This window comes from Anabrus simplex, chromosome 2, assembly GCF_040414725.1.
Source record: "Anabrus simplex isolate iqAnaSimp1 chromosome 2, ASM4041472v1, whole genome shotgun sequence".
NCBI classification, from domain to species: domain Eukaryota; kingdom Metazoa; phylum Arthropoda; class Insecta; order Orthoptera; family Tettigoniidae; genus Anabrus; species Anabrus simplex.
This window is the reverse complement of record NC_090266.1, coordinates 1,176,648,798-1,176,670,708: the sequence shown is the minus strand read 5'-3', so window position 1 is coordinate 1,176,670,708 and position 21,911 is coordinate 1,176,648,798. Positions and strand designations below refer to the sequence as shown.

Genomic DNA, 21,911 nt, shown 5'->3' with positions numbered 1-21,911 from the left:
TAACAGTACTGAAACATTTCTGAATTCAAAACTGGGAACTGGCAGTTCTTTCTATAGATTTAAGACACCCTGTTGCAGTGGAATTTGTTTGGGTTTCGCCACCTCACATTAATCTTTGTACAAGTTGGCCAGTGTGAACATCTCAGTTTTACACAGTCTTGGACTATCTTTGTCAGGGTGTAGTTGTGTGGTGAAAAATGCTGAAATTTGAAATATCTAAAGCTTCCTTACATTGTCAATGGGTAGTAAAATTTCCTAGTTTTACTACTGATTGAAGTATTATAATGTGCCATTATTGCAACAAAGTATTACATTTTTGTACAAGCATATTTCTGTTTTTAATGAATGAATGAATTAATGAATGAATGAATGAATGAATGAATTAATTAATTAACTGTACTGCTGGATAGAAAAGTGACCTTATGACATTGATTTTCCTTTTACCCTAAAACATTTGTCATTTTGAAACATAATGCTTCCGAGAAATTTTGTTGTATAGAAACTTTGGCAGCATTACAAGAGTGAGAAATAATGTTGTCTAGTATGATGAAATCAGCATTGTAGCTAGTTTCTATAAATGAACAGCAGCAATTAAAAATGTACTTTCTTTGTAAAACTGTTAATACACTATGAAATGTGGAAGAGAGATTGAAAAATGCTTATATTTTCCTTTTTTAAATCTTTAAATGTCAAAGATTTTTAATTATTCATACATTAATTTTCTTTAGTAATATTCCCTAGGTCCGCCTCTGTGGTGTAGTGGTTAGTGTGATTAGCTGCCACCCCCGGAGGTCCGGGTTCGATTCCCGGCTCTGCCACGAAATTTGAAAAGTGGTACGTGGGCTGGAACGGGGTTCACTCAGCCTCGGGAGGTCAACTGAGTAGAGGAGGGTTCGATTCCCACCTCAGCCATCCTGGAAGTGGTTTTCCGTGGTTTCCTACTTCTCCAGGCAAATGCTGGGATGGTACCTAACTTAAGGCCACGGCTGCTTCCTTCCCTCTTCCTTGTCTATCCCTTCCAATCATCCCATCCCCCGACCCAGAGTCTGAAGCTCCAGGACACTGCCCTTGAGGCGGTAGAGGTGGGATCCCTCGCTGAGTCCGAGGGAAGAGCCAACCCTGGAGGGTAAGCAGATTAAGAAAGAAAGAAAGAAAGAAAGAAAGAAAGAAAGAAAGAAATATTCCCTAGTTCAATTTAGTACGATATGTAAACACATTATTTTCTATACCCAACATCTGACTTCTTATCAAATTTTCTTGCTGTGATTAAAAAGGGCCTAAGGGGACCCTTATGAATACTGATTAACAAACAGTTATAAATTAATTTTTCAAGTGTAGTTGTGTTGTGAGAGCTATTTGCATATAAGACTTTTTTGTGCAATATAATTTCAATGCAGTTTACTGTCCTATTTTTCTTCTTTTAGTGCCATTTTAGGCACCTAAAATACTATTTTTTTAGTGCCTTAACTTCCAATGCCTCATAATAAATCACAGTGGTCTCAACTTTTGTCCAGTAAATTCCATTCTGAAAAATGATAAGAGCACCAGGTGCTTCTAAACACGCAATTTAAAATTTCAATCATACTATAACAAGGGTGTCCAAAAATTAACTGTGCAGTGGAAATTTGAAGTGATATTTAAAACAGATTAGTTTTCTCTACAGGAGATGATGAAAATATCCTTCTGCAGCCTACAGACATGTGTGCACTCAAGGCTGCATATTGCTGAACCCATCCTGGAAGTCGCAGTTGGAACCAGTCCTCTTAAATGTTGTGCTCATTTAACTGGGCCATGAAAGGTTCCAAAATTACAGTGTGGTAACATTCTGCATTGATGGTGTCGTGAAAGAAAATTGCTTGTTGTTTTAAGGGGTCTAACATCAAAGGTCATTGGCCCTGGAAGAAAATCAGCCCAGTATCATGCTGCCAAATATAAACACATCATACTCCGATCTTCTGTTTGTGTAGAGACATTTCCTTCAACTTGTGACAGTTGTCAGTGCTCCAAATAAGAGTGTTGTGTCTGTTAACTTATCCAGACAGATGAAACCACCATTTCATTCTTAAATTTTCTCTACTCTGCACTGCACAGTTACTTTTTGGATACCCTATATATTCACACACAATAACTTTATGCATTCTACAGTCACTTTATTTTACGGAGACTGAGGAGACTTTCAAGTGTCAATGGAGCTTTTCTTACATGATCTATCAGTTATGCTGGGGGCTGAACATCGAAGTACCCTCACCTTTGTAACTTTTATATGCTTCTAGACAGCTTCTGTTATATGTATACAAGTACATGAAAAGGTAGGTACAGAGTAATCAGAGGTTTAGTATTCTCCGATGAGTATTTGAAATAATAATAATAATAATAATAATAATAATAATAATAATAATAATAATAATAATAATAATAATAATAATAATAATAATAATAATAATTAATAATAATAACTACAGTACTCTTACATGTCAAAAAAATTAAAAGAAATGTATTTTGTTCCTGTAAAATTCTCCATTGTTTTCTGAATCCAAATTTATAATTATATTTTATTGGGGTTCCGATGTCTGTTAGTCACTACTCCTGCCTTTGCCATGTGTGTTCACTCTCGCTTCACTATGACGTACGCTTGGTACGTAAGCTGTCCACATTTCAGACAAGCGAGCACGGTTGCACTGGGTTGGCCTCAGCAAGTGCCCACCTGAACAACTCTGGTTTAGAACCTTGATGAGTGACGCAAATCTGTTAGCCACGTGCTTGCAAGGGGTCACTCGAAATCCCACTGAGAGTTTTAATCACTGCATTTGGGAATAAAATACAAAAAAATGTTCTTGTTGGTCTAGGTATTCCCAAGTTGGTGTTCTAGATGCAGTAGTATGTTACAATGATGGTGTAACAGACAGGATGAATGTATTGAAGAAATTTAGATTAACAATGGACCCAATGTGGCGCATTTTCTATTTGCAATTGCAAGATCTGTGTAAAAGAAGCAGAAAATTTCACTAAACAGAAGCCAGAAGCAGAATGAAGAATCTTAAAGAGAAAAGGTAAGAAGAAGAGTAAAAAAGATGCATATGCCGCTGCTGCTGTTGGGATGATCTGAAGTAATACGCTCTATCTAATAGGGACACTATTATCTTCACGAACTGTTTCCCGTAACTATACATTTTACATACCAATATCACAAAAATAATCAAAGCTAGAGGGCTAATATTTTTGTGTACTGACTTACATGACAGGGGTTTTGGATATGCAATTGTAATCATTTCCAAACGATAGTAACAGGCTGAGAAAGGATATACAAATCCTTTCAACAAATTACAGAAGATTATTTGTTTGAAGAAAGTTCTTTTCCAAACATTTTAATTAAACTTTAATTGAAAAAAAAATGTATAGAATATGATGTTATCCATTTTTAGTGTCTGTGTAAGAAACTGGATAGCATTTGGATGAAAACCAATTGAGATAAATGTATCTGAATGAACCAATGTAACCTTTCCTCTAAGAAGAGAATTTGTTCGCCTGTACATTTCTTTTGGAAATTATACTTACAAATAACACAATACAGGCACCAGTCATTTCAGAATATGCTTTCTTCTATACGTTATACATTTCTCAGACATAACTTTAACACAAAAGGGGAAAAGGCTTAGTGTAATGATGTGCACTAATGTACATAATTTCCATACTCAGGAGTACCCAGTATCCTTAAAAATGCAGTTTCAAAGCAGGGAAACAATGAACACTGACAAATTGACAGTACCAATGGCTCCTGTTTAGTTCAATGAATCCACTAACAATTTAACGTGGATCTTATGAAACAAGAAAAAATCCTCCCTTCGCAGTTGATTACTTTGCAAACTAGAAGTCACAAAGGGCCCCCCTTTCATGTACGAGCACACATTATCTACATTTAAGGCTATGCACATTAATTATACTGTCTTTATCAATGACAAGTACATTCATACCTGAAAAGATGCCAAAGGTTCTTGACGATACATAAATGTCACAGACAGAAATTTTACAAAATTTATAAAAAGTAAACCCTTCATAAGTTTCCAATCAGACTGCCTTATAATGAGTTTAATCATACTTTTCTGAAATTCACACCAGAATACTTTCCCTGACATGGCTAAAATTAATACATGACAAGCTCTAACAACTGAGAACAATGCTTGTCCTATATCTAATATTCATCAATGAATTTACAATCGTCTTACTTCAAAACTATCAAGCAACTGAATTCAAAATCAGCCGATAAGAGAATTCTATTTCACTTGAAAGCTAGTATTATAGATTATCTACAATGTATTCAGAGTACGAAACAACTGAAGGGTCTAGGGCAAGGACAATCAAAGCCATACTATGTATGTAATGATGAGTGCATGCATACACGTTTCTCATCAATATCAAAGACATTTCAGTCCCTGTGAGTGAACACAGGACACCTGACAAGGGCCACCTCTGGACAGACAACCATCTTGAACCTTAAGTTTACCTGTGGATAGGTAGCAAGTTCTTCCCTACTCCTACACATGCCACAGCATAAAATACACTCCCAGTTTCACTCATATGGTCATGGAAAACTTTTCAAGCGCCAATATTTCCTCCAAGACTAGACTGGTTGCTTTCCATTAGAGATACACATATCATAGTAGTTGTTATTGCATTGATTTGTTTTGGTTGGCTTATGAATACAACAATTTGATCTTGCTATCAGTTTAGTTTAGAGTTTATTTCATTTCTTTGGTATATCGTGTGTTCGCTGTACTTCGCGAACTATAATTTTACACCTTCTCATTCCTCTATTGTTGCACGTTCTTACATCATCTTTTTACTGTAATGGCTAGGTCACATTCAAGGCCGAATGAGGCCGATATCCTTGAATTTTCAGATGATTTAGACAGTAATAATGACCTTTTTTTGCCGAAAGTGTTTCCCGTTATGTGAGAAGTGACACAGTCACAGCTGCTCACCGTGCATTGGACCACGAGGACCTGACATCGATGACAGTTATGTGTACAGTAAATAACTTTGTGCCATGCTTCATGAGTGAATTGCAGCACACACATCATATTGATATCAAATTATTTAGAATTAAATGTTCTTTCTTTCAGGTCTAAGAGTAAAGAAGAAAGATGCAATCATGTCGGATCTTTCTGTCATTGAAAACCATAATTTATTTTTTAAATTTATTTTCAAAGTTTAATACTTCTTTTTTGGCTTTACCAATAATAATATGTCCAAGGTATATTCATTTCTGATATGCTCATAGTTTCCTGTATTAGTGTGATCCATTTCATTTTAATATGTGTTAAACTGTTTACATGTTGATTTTTTGTAATTTGGTTGGAAAATAACAGAAATTACTTTGACCTTCTTCGAGCAAACTCCTGCATACAGGCTGAGTGCAAAAGGGTTAAGCTTGAAAATTTTTCCAAAATTTCCTCCGAAAACATTACTCTAAATTTTTTTTTTTTTTAATGTGCTAAAAATCGCGTCACACATTTTACTCCCATGGGGAATTATAAAATGGCACATATCACCTTAAAGAGTCAATGACATTTAAGAACACCCTATTAACACTTATTGAACAGCAGTTTTTCTTCACCTATTGATAGAATGAGGGGAAATGCGAAGTTGTTTTAGCAATATAACACTGAATCTGCTTTCAAAACTGGAAGATCAATCTCAGCCATCCGAGGAGTAGGAGGTAGGATGAAAATCTGGGGGTCTCCCGCATAAATTGGGGGAGTTGGCATGTCTGTAATTGGCACCAAATACTTTCACTTCTCAATGTCATGAACAAGCAATTTGGCCTACATGTAAAAGGTCTGGAATAATAGAGTAAAATATAAAATGATACACAAAGATAATTCAGATTATTCAGAATTTTAAAAATAAAGTGAGTTGAGGTAATCTGTGATTCGGCATTTCTCTCTCTTCAACTACTGTACTGTACTATACCTTAATTAATGCCACAGATGCTTCCTTCCAACTCCCAGGCCTTTCCTATCCCATCATCGCCATAAGACCTGTCTGTGTCGGTGCGACGTAAAGCCACTAGCAACTATAAAGCTGCATTTTGGAGGTAGAAATTAACAGCAATAAAATTAAGCTGTGTCAACATGACTGATGCAAAAAAAATTATTCTAAGCCAAAACAAGACTGAAGGAAGTGTTGTTATCCTTCTATTTGACCACTCATTTCTCTAACTAACAGATTCACACTTGATGGAATTCTTGATATCAAGATTACATTATTTCATATAATAGGCTTTGATAATATTTTCCTTAGACCCTTCAATGCATTAAGTACAAATGTAAAAATATCAGAGACTAAAATTTGTGTTACACTTTAATTCTCTATAAAATTGAAGGCATGAGGAGTGAAGGATTCCCAGCTCAAATAATGCTATTTCATTACTTGTGAAATATCAGTACTGATCTCCTCATAATACATATATTATTATTATTAGATACATACATACTTACATTATTCACACACATACAGCGCGTTTGTAGTCTCACACTTCTTTTAGGAATCACAGATATTGTACCTGGTAAAAGAAAGAGAATACATAAAAATTCAGATATAAAGAGCATCTTGTCTCATTTTGTACACTACTCATATGTACACAATATTATGTATTAAAATAAACACCTGATGTTATTTATACACACACAAACAGAAAACTACCAAGTAGTGAAATGTTTACTGCTGTACAAGTGAAAAGTTAAGGTAACAAAGAGGAAGGTAAGTTCTAGTTTAAAGATATCAGCAGAGAATAGCAAAGAGAATCTGGTAAGTCTTGTCACAATGATGAGAAGGTATACTACAGGTTTCAAAGGCAAAAAGAAAAGATTTAAGGGTTTGTTTCTCAGAGCAAAAAACAAATACAGGTCCTTAATTTAGGAAGTTCACCAACTGTAGAATTCTCAAGAATGAGGTCCAGCTTGAAGAAGTAAAAAGTGTTAAGGTGCCTAGTCAAGAAAGCTATTTCTAGATGGGTTGACTTTTAATAATGGCAACTACTTTTTATTTAGATACAATAGCATACCTACAACATTAGGCGTTTTACAGGCCTTCAAAGTAATCACCACCATTGTGCAGCACTCGTTCCCAGTGATGTGCAAGCCGTTGGATGCTGTTCAGAGTGCCCGATCTCTGGAAGTCGCAGACGGAGGCCTGGAGAATGTCATCCACAGTGCAGAAGCAGACCCCTCGAAGTGGTGCTTTCATTTTAGGGATGAGATCATAGTCGTAAGTGCTGAGATCTGGAGAATAAAGGGGATGGTAAAGCACTTCCCACCCCCAGCGACTGAACAACTTAGTCACAGCTCCTGCCGCATGTGGCCTTGCATGGTCGTGCAGAATGATGGGTGGGTTATTCAGGAAGTGTACTTCTTTTTTTTTTTTCTTTTCTTTTTTTTTTTCCCTTAGAGCTGCTACCAAGTTTGTTTAAAAAAAATACAGTAATACTCCGCGTTCATGATATGTCCTCTGGCAACGGTATGCTTTATGATAACACCATCCCAGTCATAGGCAACGATCAGCATAGCCTTCACATTGGTTCCAGTCGGCCAAACCGTTACTTTTAGGGGTGACCTGTGATGACGCCACTTATTTGATTGGTGTTTCAGCTGCGGTTCATAAGCTCTGGTCCAGGTCTCGGTAATAGTGATTATCCACCGCAAGAAGGCCTCACCTTCGCATTCATAGCACTCCAAGTGCATACAAGCTGCATCATATCGCAGCCATTTCTGTTCGGTCAAATCATGTGGAACCCATTTGGAGGCAATTTTCCACATTCTCAGCCGCAAGCACTGTATCGTTTGCCAATTAACGAATTGTGGTGTTCCGATCCTTCAGCACTAACACATCTGCACATCGACATCACTTACTACAGGAAGACCAGGCCGCGGCATGTCTGTCACATTTTGTTGTCCGTCTTTGAAGGCCTTGACCCACCATGCTACAGTACGGAAAGGTAATGCACTTTCACTGCAAGCCTCTTGCAATCCTTCGTAACACTGTCTTGCAGTAAGACCTCTAGCGCATTCAGCTTTCAACCAGCTCCTCTGATCTTGCTTCAAAATCGTTACAGCTGTACTCGAGCGCGCATTCAAAACTGCTTTCTTGTTGTTGTCGCTGCCGCCATGCACAGCGCGTGAAGGGCGAGTTAATTTACACTGAGGGAGGGTGGGTATCTAAGTTACCTCAGGTATACATTATATGACTGGCTACGTTTCACGGCATCATTACAGCATAGCTGCCACTATTAAAAAAACAACCCATGTACCAATGGTACTTGTGCCACGATAAAACAGTAATCTGAGGATGACAGGTGATGGATTCTACAGGAGCTACAGGCACGTACAGGTATCGACCAGAAACTTTACATAAGATTTTACGCAAAGATCTGCACATGTGTAAGACTACTGCCAAGCATGCAAAGACTGAAGAGCAAAAGTGGACATTTCACAGAGGAGATGACATGTTGAATAGAATCACTGACGTTGATGAAATTTGGTCCAGGATTTAAGAACTGAAGCTGAAACATGCTTCTGCTGAAAGGTGTCATCCAGGATTGCCACAAAAGGACAGTCTATCAAAATCCACATCCTGTAGTTCTGGCATATGACATATAGCGTGCCAATTTATGCACATGGACAAGTGGAAGAAAGCAGGTAAGTCAACTTTTTCTCATAATTGAGTTAGTGATGGTATACTGGGCATCCAACCAAGCTTAATACAGTTTACTACATTTTGAACTTCAGTTATTCCATCGCCTTCTGCTATGCACCATGTGCCTTTCCACTCCGGTTGAAAGCGCGTACATTGAACCAGTGTAAAATTTCTCCATTACCCACCTTTCAGCACTACTAGGGTGTCGGTCATCACACTGGCAGGAACTAATTTCTTCTTCCCTGTCGCGCATGGTCTTTTCTAAAAGTGATGCCCTGATATTTTTTTTAGGGATATGACACAGGTCAAAGGCAAGGAATAGAGGTCAGTCTTGATTGGTAGGGTGAGGAATCTGAGACTTCAATACATTTCCATTGGATAGTCATCTCATCATATTCACATTTGTCTTGTGGTTATCTGAAACTAATCTTAAAATTACAAAAGCAGTAGTTTTAACCTGTCTGTTGATTGGTAGTGTCAGATTGTACACTTCAAAACCAGACAGCCCCTTCGAAAAAAATAGGCAACAGAAAGTTTGTAAGAGGTTGATAAACTGCATTTATAAGAAAGCATAATAAACTATTGGCTCTTTTCTACTGCTCTCTATTGAAATGGATATACTGCCAGAACTGTCTACGTTTTGATTAGCCACGGCATGTGTTGATGTACCCTTATGACCAAAAAATGTGTCCAACTTCTTGTCATATAACAACTGCTGCTTTATTGCCATTTTATCAATAATAAGAGAGCACAGTTTTTCAGCCTAATTCATTCTTTCAATTTCTATAATAACTCGTTCTTTGACGAGATATGTCACTCCTGTTTGGCACGACATGTCTCCTAGCTAATGACCCAATTTGCTCCTAGAAGGCAACTTGGATAAATGATTTCTTGCGTAAGCATAACCCTTCAGAGAAATACATTACCAGATAATGCTGCTCTGGACATTTTTCTGACCAGTAGGGTGATAGCTTGTTGTAATTTAAAAATTGGTCCAGTATGAATGATGTCTTTGAGTCTTCAGGTTTGTGCTCATTAGTGTCCATTACTGTTTATAAAATAGTATGATACTGATTGCTGAACTCATCCATCTATTTCCAAATCATCTTACAGCTTCTGTATTTTTTGATTGATGCACCACAATTTCAGTCTCAAACATTTTTGTCTTTGCCAGCTTCAAAAGTGGTGGCGAAAGGGGCTCTGGTTAAGACACAGCAGGTCGTTATGCTACTTAGGTTCCAAAATGGGTAAAATATAAATATGTAAATAAATTCAATGTTAATTTTAATCTTATACCAGTTGTATATTATTATTAGAAGTAATTTCACATACTGTATATGAGTTGACTATGTTTGTAAGATATTATAAGTAGAATTTTGTAAACAATATAAATTTATTAAGGATGATGTGTGTGTGTTTAATAGAACAAATTATTAGCGTAAATTGTATAATATTGTATTCTAGGAAAATTTTCTTCGTCTCTTGTTAATTTAAAATTTAGTGCTTGACAATAATGTATTTTAGTGTACCATTTGCCACCGAGGTAGACACCTCATTTGCAAATAAAGAGATTTTGATTTGATTTTGAAAACAGTTATTGTTTGTCTGTACTTCAACAGACTTACTGGCACTAACTGCCAGCTGACTGGCATAAGAATTGTTATCGTAAACACCTAATTCATCATCGAAATTAGGCTCTCTTCCTCTTCTTTCCAGTGTTTTTCCCTAGTACGTTTCTTTATTGGTTGTATTTCTACTGTTGATTTTGATTCTGGCATCTTATGTTCGGAATAATTTTTAGATATGGACTGAATAACATTTTCTTTGTTTCATTATTTTTAGTCTTGGATGCTAATCTGAGCCAGCAAAATGCAGACTACACAAAAAAGATGATCTGCATTCAAAATTTGGAACAAAACTGTCCCATGACATGTTTCTCAATCATTTCTGAACTTAAGCATCAGATGGGAATTCGTAAAAAGAAATGCCGTTACTTTTCCCGCTCTGGCTTCTGCAATACAGCACACAGCAATAAACCACTGTGCAAATAGTATACTGGTACCAACAAGTGAAAAATTATACTTTAATTAGATGATTGCCAGCTTTCAGTTTATAAGTATGCCATACATTGTATTAACTGAATAAAACATATTCTAAAATGTGGCCTGGTTATTTTGCTGGGTCTTAATTCAATTGAATTATGCCGAGGGCCCTCATCATAATTTCACCTTATTTTTCTCAGTTTCTTCTTCCGGACTATAAACTGAATACTGCACCGCAACATTTTTCACAGCAGTTCATGAGACCTGCATTATTCAATGCAACTTTCCTTCGACCTTGAGGAGTCCCCTCTTCTATAAAAATTAGATTTATCTGGCACCTCAACCAGCATGTTTGAATGGTCTACAAGACTATCATTAACAATGGATTTATACAAAAGACCAATTTTACAAGAACAAGCTCTCTCGAGGACATGTTTTAAAGTATGATTTTAAGTATAAAAAGAAGGAATATATGTGTGTTTTTCTGTTTTAAAAGCTCTAATCAGTGGTTTTAAGAACTATTTTCTGAGGGTACACAGTGCATATTTGCCATTTTTAGGAATTTTAAGAGTTTGAATACTCTTTATATTTTAATCTATGCTAGAAACAAGCAACTGAAGATGTCTTTAATGAGAAAAAACATGTCCTGTGAGTATCTTTTGATAGTAATGTAATTTAATTGCAAACTTAATAGAATATGTATTGAAAAGTTGGAAACCTCAAGTCTTTTATTTCAAAGTATCTTATTGTCAATATGGACCAACAATGAAGTTTTCAACTCCTTCACGCAGTCGCCTGCCAATAGATGCGAAAATTGAATGATGATGTTGGCGGTGATTAGGGTACTGGATACAATTTATAAATATCATTGTAGAATACCATATTGGTGTTGACTTGACTTAGGTTTGAAAGAAGATTCCACCTTCCAGTACTTTTAAGTTTAGGGTACAGGATGTCATAAATCAGTGTGGCTTCTCTCCTGTTGCCATTTGCTGCGCCAAAGGCTAGGTGCATACGAGCCATTCTTTGTTGGTGTACCGAAATGGAGTCATTCTTGCCAACTTCTGCAAGAAACTTCATAACCAATCTATGCAGAACAAACTGTACATTGCCTACTGGGACTGGGAAGCGAATGCACAAAACAAACAAGAAACTTGTGCATTCGCATCGAGCATTACCTCTGTCTCCCTCTACGATACACCCCTCCCTTCCCTGGAGCACAGGAATAGACAGCAGCTTATGCTCTTGACACAGCAAATACGACGAGTTCGTCAATTTGAATTTTGCGCCCAGAAGTAAGAAGGTCACCTCATTTTCCCGAAAAGAAAAGGTTTCTCACCAATCCAATTGTGCCATTGTACTTAAAATAACACAACAAGCATCCCTAATTTTTTTGACGGTATAATTAAGATACACCCAGTAAAGAAAGCTTCTACTTACAAGATGATACTGTACTTTGTGTAAACAGGAAGTGCATTCTTCACAAATAACCAGTAAAATTTAGTGGCATCATTTTCCATTGCTGCTTTCACTGCAACAAATTTACCATTGCAGGTTTCTTCTGATTTACTTATTCACCAACATGAAACAACAATGTCAATGGCTCCCACTGCTCCAATACCCTGTTTACTGAATCAGTGAGCGATAACCATCTTGTGCTGACATGTTTCAAGATTTTGTGGCTTTTGAGCTCAGGTCCACTCATTTCACGATAGATCTTCAATTGTTTTCTTTGTTTTATTTTGGAGCTTCTTTTAAGAAAAAAATATGTCTACTAAGAATGTCTCCACGTTTGCACTTACTTCCAATGTTTTAGTAGCCTTCTGGGCAGCTAAGTGAAGTAGGTGATGGATACAGCCTCGTATAACCATTGAAGGATTCTGCTGTTTCAAAAATGCTGACACTCCCTTAAATTTACCTACCATTTTATTTTCACCATCACAACCAAATGATAAACAGTTTTCCCATTTCAACATCTTGACCTTAATTTCTCTATCAAACACCTGAAATATTCCTTCTCTAATGTTTTAACATTGTACCGAAACAAGCAGTAGAGTAACAATCTGTTCTTTTTCTCACAAAAATAAGTTACGATGGATACAATTTGCAGTCACTGTTATCATTACTACCATCAGAAGACAATCAGCCAGGTGCAATTTTCAAGACAGTTGACTATTTCAGATACAGCTGACTCAGACATGCTTCTCCACCATTACATTTATCTTGGTTCTGCAACTTCCATACTGTTTAACATTTCCGAGTTGGGAAACATGGCTTTGAATAATGGTTCAGCAAGGTCTGTTGCAGATAAGGGAAAGTTATATTCAACAAAAAAAATGTGAAATAATCTTCAGCCTGTACAACACTATTATAGTCACTTTAAGCAGTAAAAAAATAAAAAAGAAAGAGAGAGAGAGCATATGCATCGCCCTTTGATGCGCCACAGTCTTCACGCTTTCTATATTTCACGTGGCATCAGCAGTCATCACGTCCTCCATGTTTAACTGAAAACTCACACTTTCATATTTCAGAAAGCACATGGTTAGGTGGAAGTTAAGACGGTCCTAGGCATAGAAAGTCTTCCGTATACTGCTTTTGGTAATTTTGATTTGCAGCAAAGCATTTTGTCCATCGTCACCTGGATCTTCATTACTTTTGGGCTTAAACATCTTGCTATTTTATTTAACACAGAAGTAGGCTTGCACTATGTGACATCAGCATCACTTTGTAACACTTTGTGTTTTGTAACAAAAGAAGACAACTCGATACTAAACTAGAGGTAATAAAACAAGAATTTAACACATATGCGAGGAATACATTCAGCAAAGGTTGTAAACAAATGTTGCCATCTCGTTATCTTTTTCAGGAATTATCTTTTAATAGTCTCTCCTATGCAACGTACAGTATGAAATTTATATTTATCATATTTGCGCGAAAATTTAAAAACAGCGCTTCGAATTACACTCCCCATTTCTGATACAGCTACCTACAGTGGCATGTCGATATGATGGAATTTCTTTTTAAGAGTAAATTTCCTATTATTATGAGAGTGCAAAATGTCTTCGAGGCAACTGGTGAACTGTATCGTCTTCTGCATTAAGGTATGTACGTTCAAAATGTTACTGCTTTTATTGGATTACACTGGCTTACTTCACAGTTTATTGTCGCAGAGTTGGTATTCAGCTAGCTGCACCACATTACTGGAGTGATGCTGTTCCCTTAAAAATTTCAGCCAATGGTGTTGCAACTTTACTCTTGCAAAGGTGAAAATTGTCACATAATTCTTATAAACATATGAAATTTTTATTGTATGATATAAACTAGGATTGGAATGGAGTGTCATTGGCTTTCGGAATGACCACATTTGCCTCTTACAAGTTACGGTACATAATTTCTGGACATATTAATGGAGCTAGGCATAGTATCATGAAGTTTTAATCCACTGAATTAATAAAATCCGTAATAATCAGTACCGTTTCCGTACTGCCATAGTACATGTGAAAAATCCATGGTAGTTGGCATTTCTGCTTTTGGAATGTAACCAGAAGATTCCACTGAGAGATGAAGTAACAAAGGGCAGTTAACATTTAGAACATAAAAACAGAAAAGGTGGGGTCAAGATACAGCTGTACAGTCTAATTTTGCTATGAACTTCAGAATGAATGGGTGTACAAATTCCAAGTCTCTGACTGCACAAAAAGATGGGTAGGTATTTTATGAGCGACTTTAATAGTATAATAATCAACAATGGTGATAAAGAACAGAATTGTAACAGGAAATTCAAATAATAGGAAGGAACAAACAGCTGACAAATCAAGTTATATGGTGAGTAGGACATTGATATAGCGACATCTCAGCTTCGGCAACACAATGTCTATAGCAGAGTTGCTCAGCTCGGTGCCCACTGAGACTAGCCCAGTGCGGCCCGGTTGGCATGATGTAAATATGGACTGCTTAACATGCCAAGCGTATGTCATAGTCAAGTGAGACAGTGAACTCAGAAGTGGCGTTCAATTGTGACTATGAAGATTTTCTCGCACAAATTTCAATGAAATGTTGATTGAAGTATGGCACAAAGAAAGGCAATATAATCGCAAGAAAACCCTACAATTTTCAAATATTTGCATTTGACTTATATCACGCTCAATATTAACAGACTAGTTTTATTTTCCTATATTTACACATTCTAAGACAACTCACACATTACCATTTTTTTTACAATGAACAGTCACTCAAAAAGGGGTGTATCCTTTCTTTAGTTTCCTCTCACCTTTTCCTTTCCATTTGGTCTCACTGATTCTCAGCAATGCTATGTCAACCATAAAATCTACAATTTATCGGGCGAGTTGGCCGTGCGCGTAGAGGCGCGCGGCTGTGAACTTGCATCCGGGAGATAGTAGGTTCGAATCCCACTATCGGCAGCCCTGAAAATGGTTTTCCGTGGTTTCCCATTTTCACACCAGGCAAATGCTGGGGCTGTACCTTAATTAAGGCCACGGCTGCTTTCTTCCAACTCCTAGGCCTTTCCTATCCCACCGTTGCCATAAGACCTATCTGTGTCGGTGCGACGTAAAGCCCCTAGCAAAAAAAAAAAAATTCTACAATTTCTTCCACTTTCCCTGTTAGTGTCACTACATTGATGGTCGCTATCTTGATGTATTTGGTTGTTGGTCGCTCATTTCTCACATTTCTCCCAGCATCACAAGAACTTCACATCACTTGTGGGGAATGCCCTAGCATTTTAAACGTCGCTTGTGGGCAACGCCCTAGCATATTCTGAGGCTTCAGCACACTTGTCATCACAGAGGGTTTTATTACGATGGGTTCGCCACTCCCAAAGGCATTTTAAAGTTACTGCCAGCCGAAACTTGTAGGCCGCTCCTCTGGAGTACAGACGCTACAGTTGATATGGGGTTTCAGTGGCATTTCCTCCATTTAGGGCCCATTTCCCTTCTATAAGGATTCCTCTGCCCTTAGCCTTTGGTCCTTATTGTGGGTGAGGCTATTTACCACCGCCCAACACTCGGCGTGGAGACACTGGCTGTATGGTTTACTCCATTACCATAGCAGATTTAACTGGCCAGCTCATTTCTTCTACAAAAGTCTACCAAAATATCTCCAAATAGGAAATGTAATTCATCAAATTTGTTAGAGGCAAGTACTGATGTTCTCCGCATTAGACAGTGAGAAAAACTGAAATGAAAGAATAATAGAGATCTAGCAGTAAAGGAAAGTAGAGGGTGACCTAGAAAAAAAAACTGTTACATGTATGAACGACCTGCATCCTTCATAAAGCAGACACTCCCCTTTATGACAAGCCTGAACAATAAAATGTGAGAGCTATTAAGAACAGATTTGTAGTTTACAGTAATTAACAATAGCTTGGCAAAGGAAAACTGTTGATCTATTACAATCACAAAAGGTCAAAGATCATTCATCTTTCTTTAAATTTCTGATTATAACTGTAGGAATAAGTAGTAATCTGTGAGTTGACAGGAAATGAGAATCACTCAAAAATGAAAATGATGTTTGAAGTAAACAACTTAAGCTTAAGGATGTGCCATGGGCCTCTCTTCACTTTCTCAGTGGCACAAATCCTTTTGTTTTGAATACCATGAAGCTACAGTCAGACATTCACATCAGAATATAACATCTGCACTGCACTGAAGCATCAACATATAAAATAAATAAAAAAGACACTTATGCTTATCTCTAGGCTAAGTATTGATAGGTACTGTGAACATTAAAAAATATAGACAGGCTAAGAGGCACAGTAAAGGGCTAATATAGACACTAACGAAAGTACACGTAGCCGATCTCAGTGGTGCATTCTATTAGTCATAGCCGTTCTGTTTCATGATCAGTGTGTTTAAATGTGACGACTCCGTGTTATTACCTTCCAATGCGTTAAAGAAGATTTTATATGAGATGTAGAGGTCTTGGAACACTGTCTTGTGGAAATTATTTAATGTACTGAAAGCTAATGACACAGAATTGTCAAAAATTAAACACCTTAAAATGTCACCAACCTCAGGCAAGATCAAAATTATTTTCTTGGAACAGAAGGACAATGACTATATGACTTCACCAATAAGGTCATGAAGTTGATAGGGAGAAAGAATGATGACAGTGTGGGGGAATTTTTGATCTACAGAAAGTGACAGATTCAGATGTTAACCATTTTATGGGGAAAGGACAAAGAAAGCAATATATGTAAGATAAGGATGAAGTTGAGGATTTTAGAGATACAAATATTACTTAGAGATGGAATTAAGAAACGAATTAATAGCTAAGGAGAGGAGCAAGTAATAAAGAAGTATGCTTTTGGCAACAGCTCAGTATACAGTTTTTTCTTTTTGCTAGTGGTTTACCGTCGCACTAACTCCCTGAAGGTATTCCGTGACGCAACGATGGGAAAGGACTAGGACTGGGAAGGTAACGGCCATGGCATTGTTTAAGGTACAGCCTCAGCATTTGCCTGATGTAAAAACGGGAAACCATCAAAAAACCATCTTCAGGGCTGCCGACAGTGGGATTTAAACCCACAATATCCCGAACGCAAAATCACAACTTCGCAACCCTAACAGCAATGTCAACTTGCTCAGGGGAATACCATTCAAGGAGATGTATCAAAGGAACAAAGACAATCTGAAATATGACACTGCAGGCAATAATGATGAAGAAATGAAGGAAGAGGAAGAGACATAGGAGTCAGTTTTTAAAAGGTCACTTTCTCCTAAAATATACACTATGTAATGGCCTTCAAAAGGATTTTTCAACATTTGTTTTATACATATAACTACTGTACTTACAAAGACTACACTTATCAGCAGAAGAACACTAAGATTCAGTGTGTTAAATGGAAGGCTGTGAACATTTACTTACTGATGGTCATATTCATAGGGAAGTACTCCACTGAGGTTATTTACTTACCACGATAAGCATAGTGGAAAAACAGGATAGAGAACAGGATGGTACAAGACATCTAATAACTACATTTAACAAAGAAGAAGAAGAGGTGTCTACTAACTATAGATCAGGGCCTCTCAGGGTGCATGCATGCGGCACAAGGTGCAAAAGATGACTTTGCCAGGTTGACCAGAGTGCAGACCCTCACTCCTGGATTTTAAGCAATAGCACTGTCTCTCTCTTTCCCTATGCTCCATCTTTCTCCCCCTTCCTCACGTGCTCTGCAGCACTCCACCAGCCGAGCAGAGTTGTGCCGACCTTAGCCGAGCTTAACCGAGTTTCCCCCAGACAAAATGCTGGTCCGAACAGAGTTGAGTCGGGTCGATGCACGGTGCACAGAACCTATGCGCTTCAGTTTGCACGTGTGAGATTTTGGGCATTTGAGAGGCCCTGCTATAGATAAAGGAAAAAAAAAAACACGGATATTCACCTCTTACAACTACTCGAAGACATCGCTCGCGTCCGAAAGCACACACTTTTCTTCAAACTCACGTAGCCATTGGCAATTCTTCTACTTCACCCATTTCCGTTGTTGTTTCACCATCCAGTGTGTAACTTATCATATATTTCAGAGAAACAGGGTCCTATAAAATAAACATCAAAAATGAAAAAAAATTACTTGATACATAAGGAACTTTATAGAAAACTTCCATAGCTCAATAAGTCAAATTACAGAGGAAACAGAAATGAATGAGAAGGACTACACAGGAATGTAACACTGGTAAGGTATTAATTACAAATAAACTGATCAATACTGTACCCATCGTAAAACACACAGGAATTAACCCTACAATGCTCACTTCTTAAAATTATTCTTAAAAAAATATTTTACACTGGAGAAATGGTCGTTAAATACTGTAAAAAATACTTTTAAAAATCTATGTACAAAAACACAAGAAATAATTTAAATTTTCAGTTTGTAGCATATCTGATACAATGCACATCAGTGCCACTTTTCACACATCACCAACCAATTCAAGTTTTGAAGTCACTCTGGGCTAACAATAGCTGTTCTAAAAATAATTTTTTTAAAAACAGTTGCTGTTTTGTTGAGACAAAGGTGAACAGCACATTTGGAACATTTGATGAATGAGAAGCTCTTGCAGTTCGGCATTTTACACCTCTGTTGGGTGTCTTCATATGATAGCCAGTGGGCAACATTATCAGTTCTAGCATCAGATGGAGGAATGTGTGCTGCTGGACCCCTCTTCTTCTTCTCTTCAACTGCCACCTCAACCAGGGAACGACAATCCCTCTTCTGTCCACTTGAATGCTCATAGTTGCAGAGGCAGAACGCAATTTCAGCTTTGAAGTCAGCCAGACGCAGCACTTCAGAAACATTTTTCTCCTTACACACTCTTTTGTACTAGAGCCAGGCATTGACTACCATAAGATCAATTAAGTGGTAGAACAATCTTATGTACCATTTTCTGGTCCCCATGATATTTTATACCGTCTAACAAGTCCACACCACCCATGTATCAGTTAAAAACAGTTATCAGCGCAGGGCATTGTACTCTTATAGTTTTCTTGGTCTTTTTGTCAAATCTCTCAACAAAAGCCAAAGGAAGGCTGCCGCAAAATGTTGATAAGATTAACATAGATTTATTGTCCTTCCATATCAATGATGTGAGTTCAACATCCTCGACTTTTGTCACATATTCAGTGCTGAATCCACATTCAAGTTTGTTGAGTTCTTTGTCGGAAGGTAGTCTGCAGTTCGGAACTCTATTTCGTCTTTCTGTGTCAAGAGAATGAATTCCCTTCTTTGCCAGAAACAACATCAGTTCAAAGCTGGTATAGCAATTGTCAAAATAGACTCTGTGATTCCCATCTGCAGGAACATCTCGCATGAGTCGGACTATGACATTTCCACTTGCTCCAAGGTCTGGTTCGGTTTGCAGGCAAAACTTTTCATTGTTCTCCTGTCTGGAAAAGATTTCAAACTTATAGGAGTAACCACACACATCACTGAGAATATATATCTTATAAACCCACTTATGAGGTTTCAATGGGAGGTACTGCTTCATGTAACTTCTGGCCTTTGTTGCATACAGTTGTTCATCCATGCACAAATCTCGCTCGCATGGAACAGAACTGAACTTTTTGTTCAGATGTTCAATAAAAGGACTCGGTTTATGTAAACGATCATACTCTACATCATTTTTTTGCTACCATTTTATCATTATTGTTGAAATGTATGTACCTGCGAATTTTCTCAAACTGTTTCTGACTCATAAAAAAACCAAACCAAACCAAACCCCATGGCACTACAGCCCTTGAAGAGCCTTGGCCTACCAAGCGACCGCTGCTCAGCCCCAAGACCTGCAGATTACGAGGTGTCGTGTGGTCAGCACGACGAATCCTCTCGGCCGTTATTCTTGGCTTTCTAGACCGGGGCCGCTATCTCACCGTCAGATAGCTCCTCAATTCTAATCACGTAGGCTGAGTGGACCTCGAACCAGCCCTCAGGTCCAGGTAAAAATCCCTGACCTGGCCGGGAATCGAACCCGGGGCCTCCGGGTAAGAGGCAGGCACGCTACCCCTACACCACGGGGCCGGCATGTTTCTGACTCATGCAATCCCTAATTCTGTCGACACCTATATGGTTGCTCCAGTAAATGCGTACATTTGGAACATGTACAAGTGATGAGTACAGGCAAATTCCTATGAATTACATAATGTCTTCTTTAGCCAGATTAACTGGTTTCCTGGGATCTTTCTGCACAGAATACAAATTAGATTCTAAAACAATCATCTCCACAATGTCATCTGAAATAAAATACCGAAAAATGAGGTTGGTATTTCGAGTTCTGAAGATAATGGTTTGACCTGAAATTTCATTGTATTGTCATCAACTTGCAAATTACCTTTCCTCCACTCCACCTTTGAACAGTCTATGTATTTGGATTTCTTCTCACTATTCAGTCTTTGATGCGTGTCATCTGAAGTTCCTTAAGGATCAAGGTTCTGTTCATTGAGCAGTTTCCATCATGCACGAAACCTCCATCACACTAATGCACTATAGAACCCGGTTCAACCCCATCTACCCCATCTACCGTATTTTCTTCAAAATCACATGCTAATTCTGTCCCATACTGCACACGCACTTCTGAAAATAAACCGCTAGACGAACATGGTAAACTGTTCTCATTCTGAGTTTCTGCAATTACCAATGGCATGTGCTGAATATCGAACACTTCATCATCACCCGATACATTTTTCAGTTCTAAATGATATTCATCTTCAATGTCCGAGTTATCTATATCATCTTCACTTTCATCCCGGTTTGCTAGCAAAGTCACTAACTCATCCTCACTATACGTGCGATCCATGTTATAATCCATTGTCATTCAAGAGCATTGTAGCAGATCTGATACAAACAAATAATATCAATACTACGAGACACTATTAGGGTGCAACTGTTCCTGTATGCAAAAATATACTTAGGAACCATCTGAAATTGAAATACGCAATTTTGTGTTGAGTAAAATAAATTATTCAATACACCATAATGTCACAATTCGCACGAACACGGCACATTCCAGTGTTTCCTTGGCAACTAACCCGCGAAGACACATATTGTATTCGACCTGCATTCTAGTGACGAAAGGCATGAACTATGTTGACACAAAGAATGTATCAGAGAAGATACAATGCGCATTAACAGCAATAAGGGTCTTTGACTTTGAATTCTACGCAGTAAAATGGTATGTATCATATTTGATACATCTAATATCTGTAGGGTTAAAACTCATATTTTGGGGTTGAGCATGTGAAAATGCAGGGTCTACATTTCAAGAACTGCATAGTAATATTATGAAGAGAAGCGCTTGTGCACCGTATAGGGAGACAAGTGCTTCATTTCTCATGACATTTTGGCAGCTGTCGATGAATCCCAAGTTTCTGGAGTCAGCTGGACGCTGCATTCTTTGTGTTCGGAGAGTGTGGGAATTTTCCACCCTCATGTAAGATGCCAGGTTTACTCTGTCTTGAAATTCTGCATGCGATTGGTTGATTGGTTCTGTTGTTTTGGAAAGGTGCTGTATGCAAAATGGGGAGTGTTGACAGCTTGGATGTGAAAGTTAGCGTTCGGATTCTCACTGTGGTTACCAGTCAGGGCGTCGTGTTACTATCCGAGCTCTTGCTCCACAGGGGAATTCAGACTGATGTTGTGGGATAATGGGATAGTGTAAGTTTCATTAATTT

At 37.8% G+C, this 21,911-nt stretch overlaps 1 protein-coding gene across 1 annotated transcript in view; it reads right to left on the bottom strand.

The window, feature by feature from the left end:
• Gga (ADP-ribosylation factor-binding protein Gga) overlaps positions 1-21,911 on the bottom strand; it is a 312,496-nt gene that overhangs the window by 9,498 nt on the left and 281,087 nt on the right. Inside the window, exons 11-12 of the mRNA XM_067142150.2 lie at positions 18,133-18,286; positions 6,498-6,562 (exon numbers count right to left, since the gene is read on the bottom strand). Of these exons, the coding sequence (XP_066998251.2) occupies positions 18,191-18,286 (96 nt within the window). The 3' untranslated portion in view covers positions 6,498-6,562; positions 18,133-18,190. The remainder of the gene's footprint in view (positions 1-6,497; positions 6,563-18,132; positions 18,287-21,911) is intronic.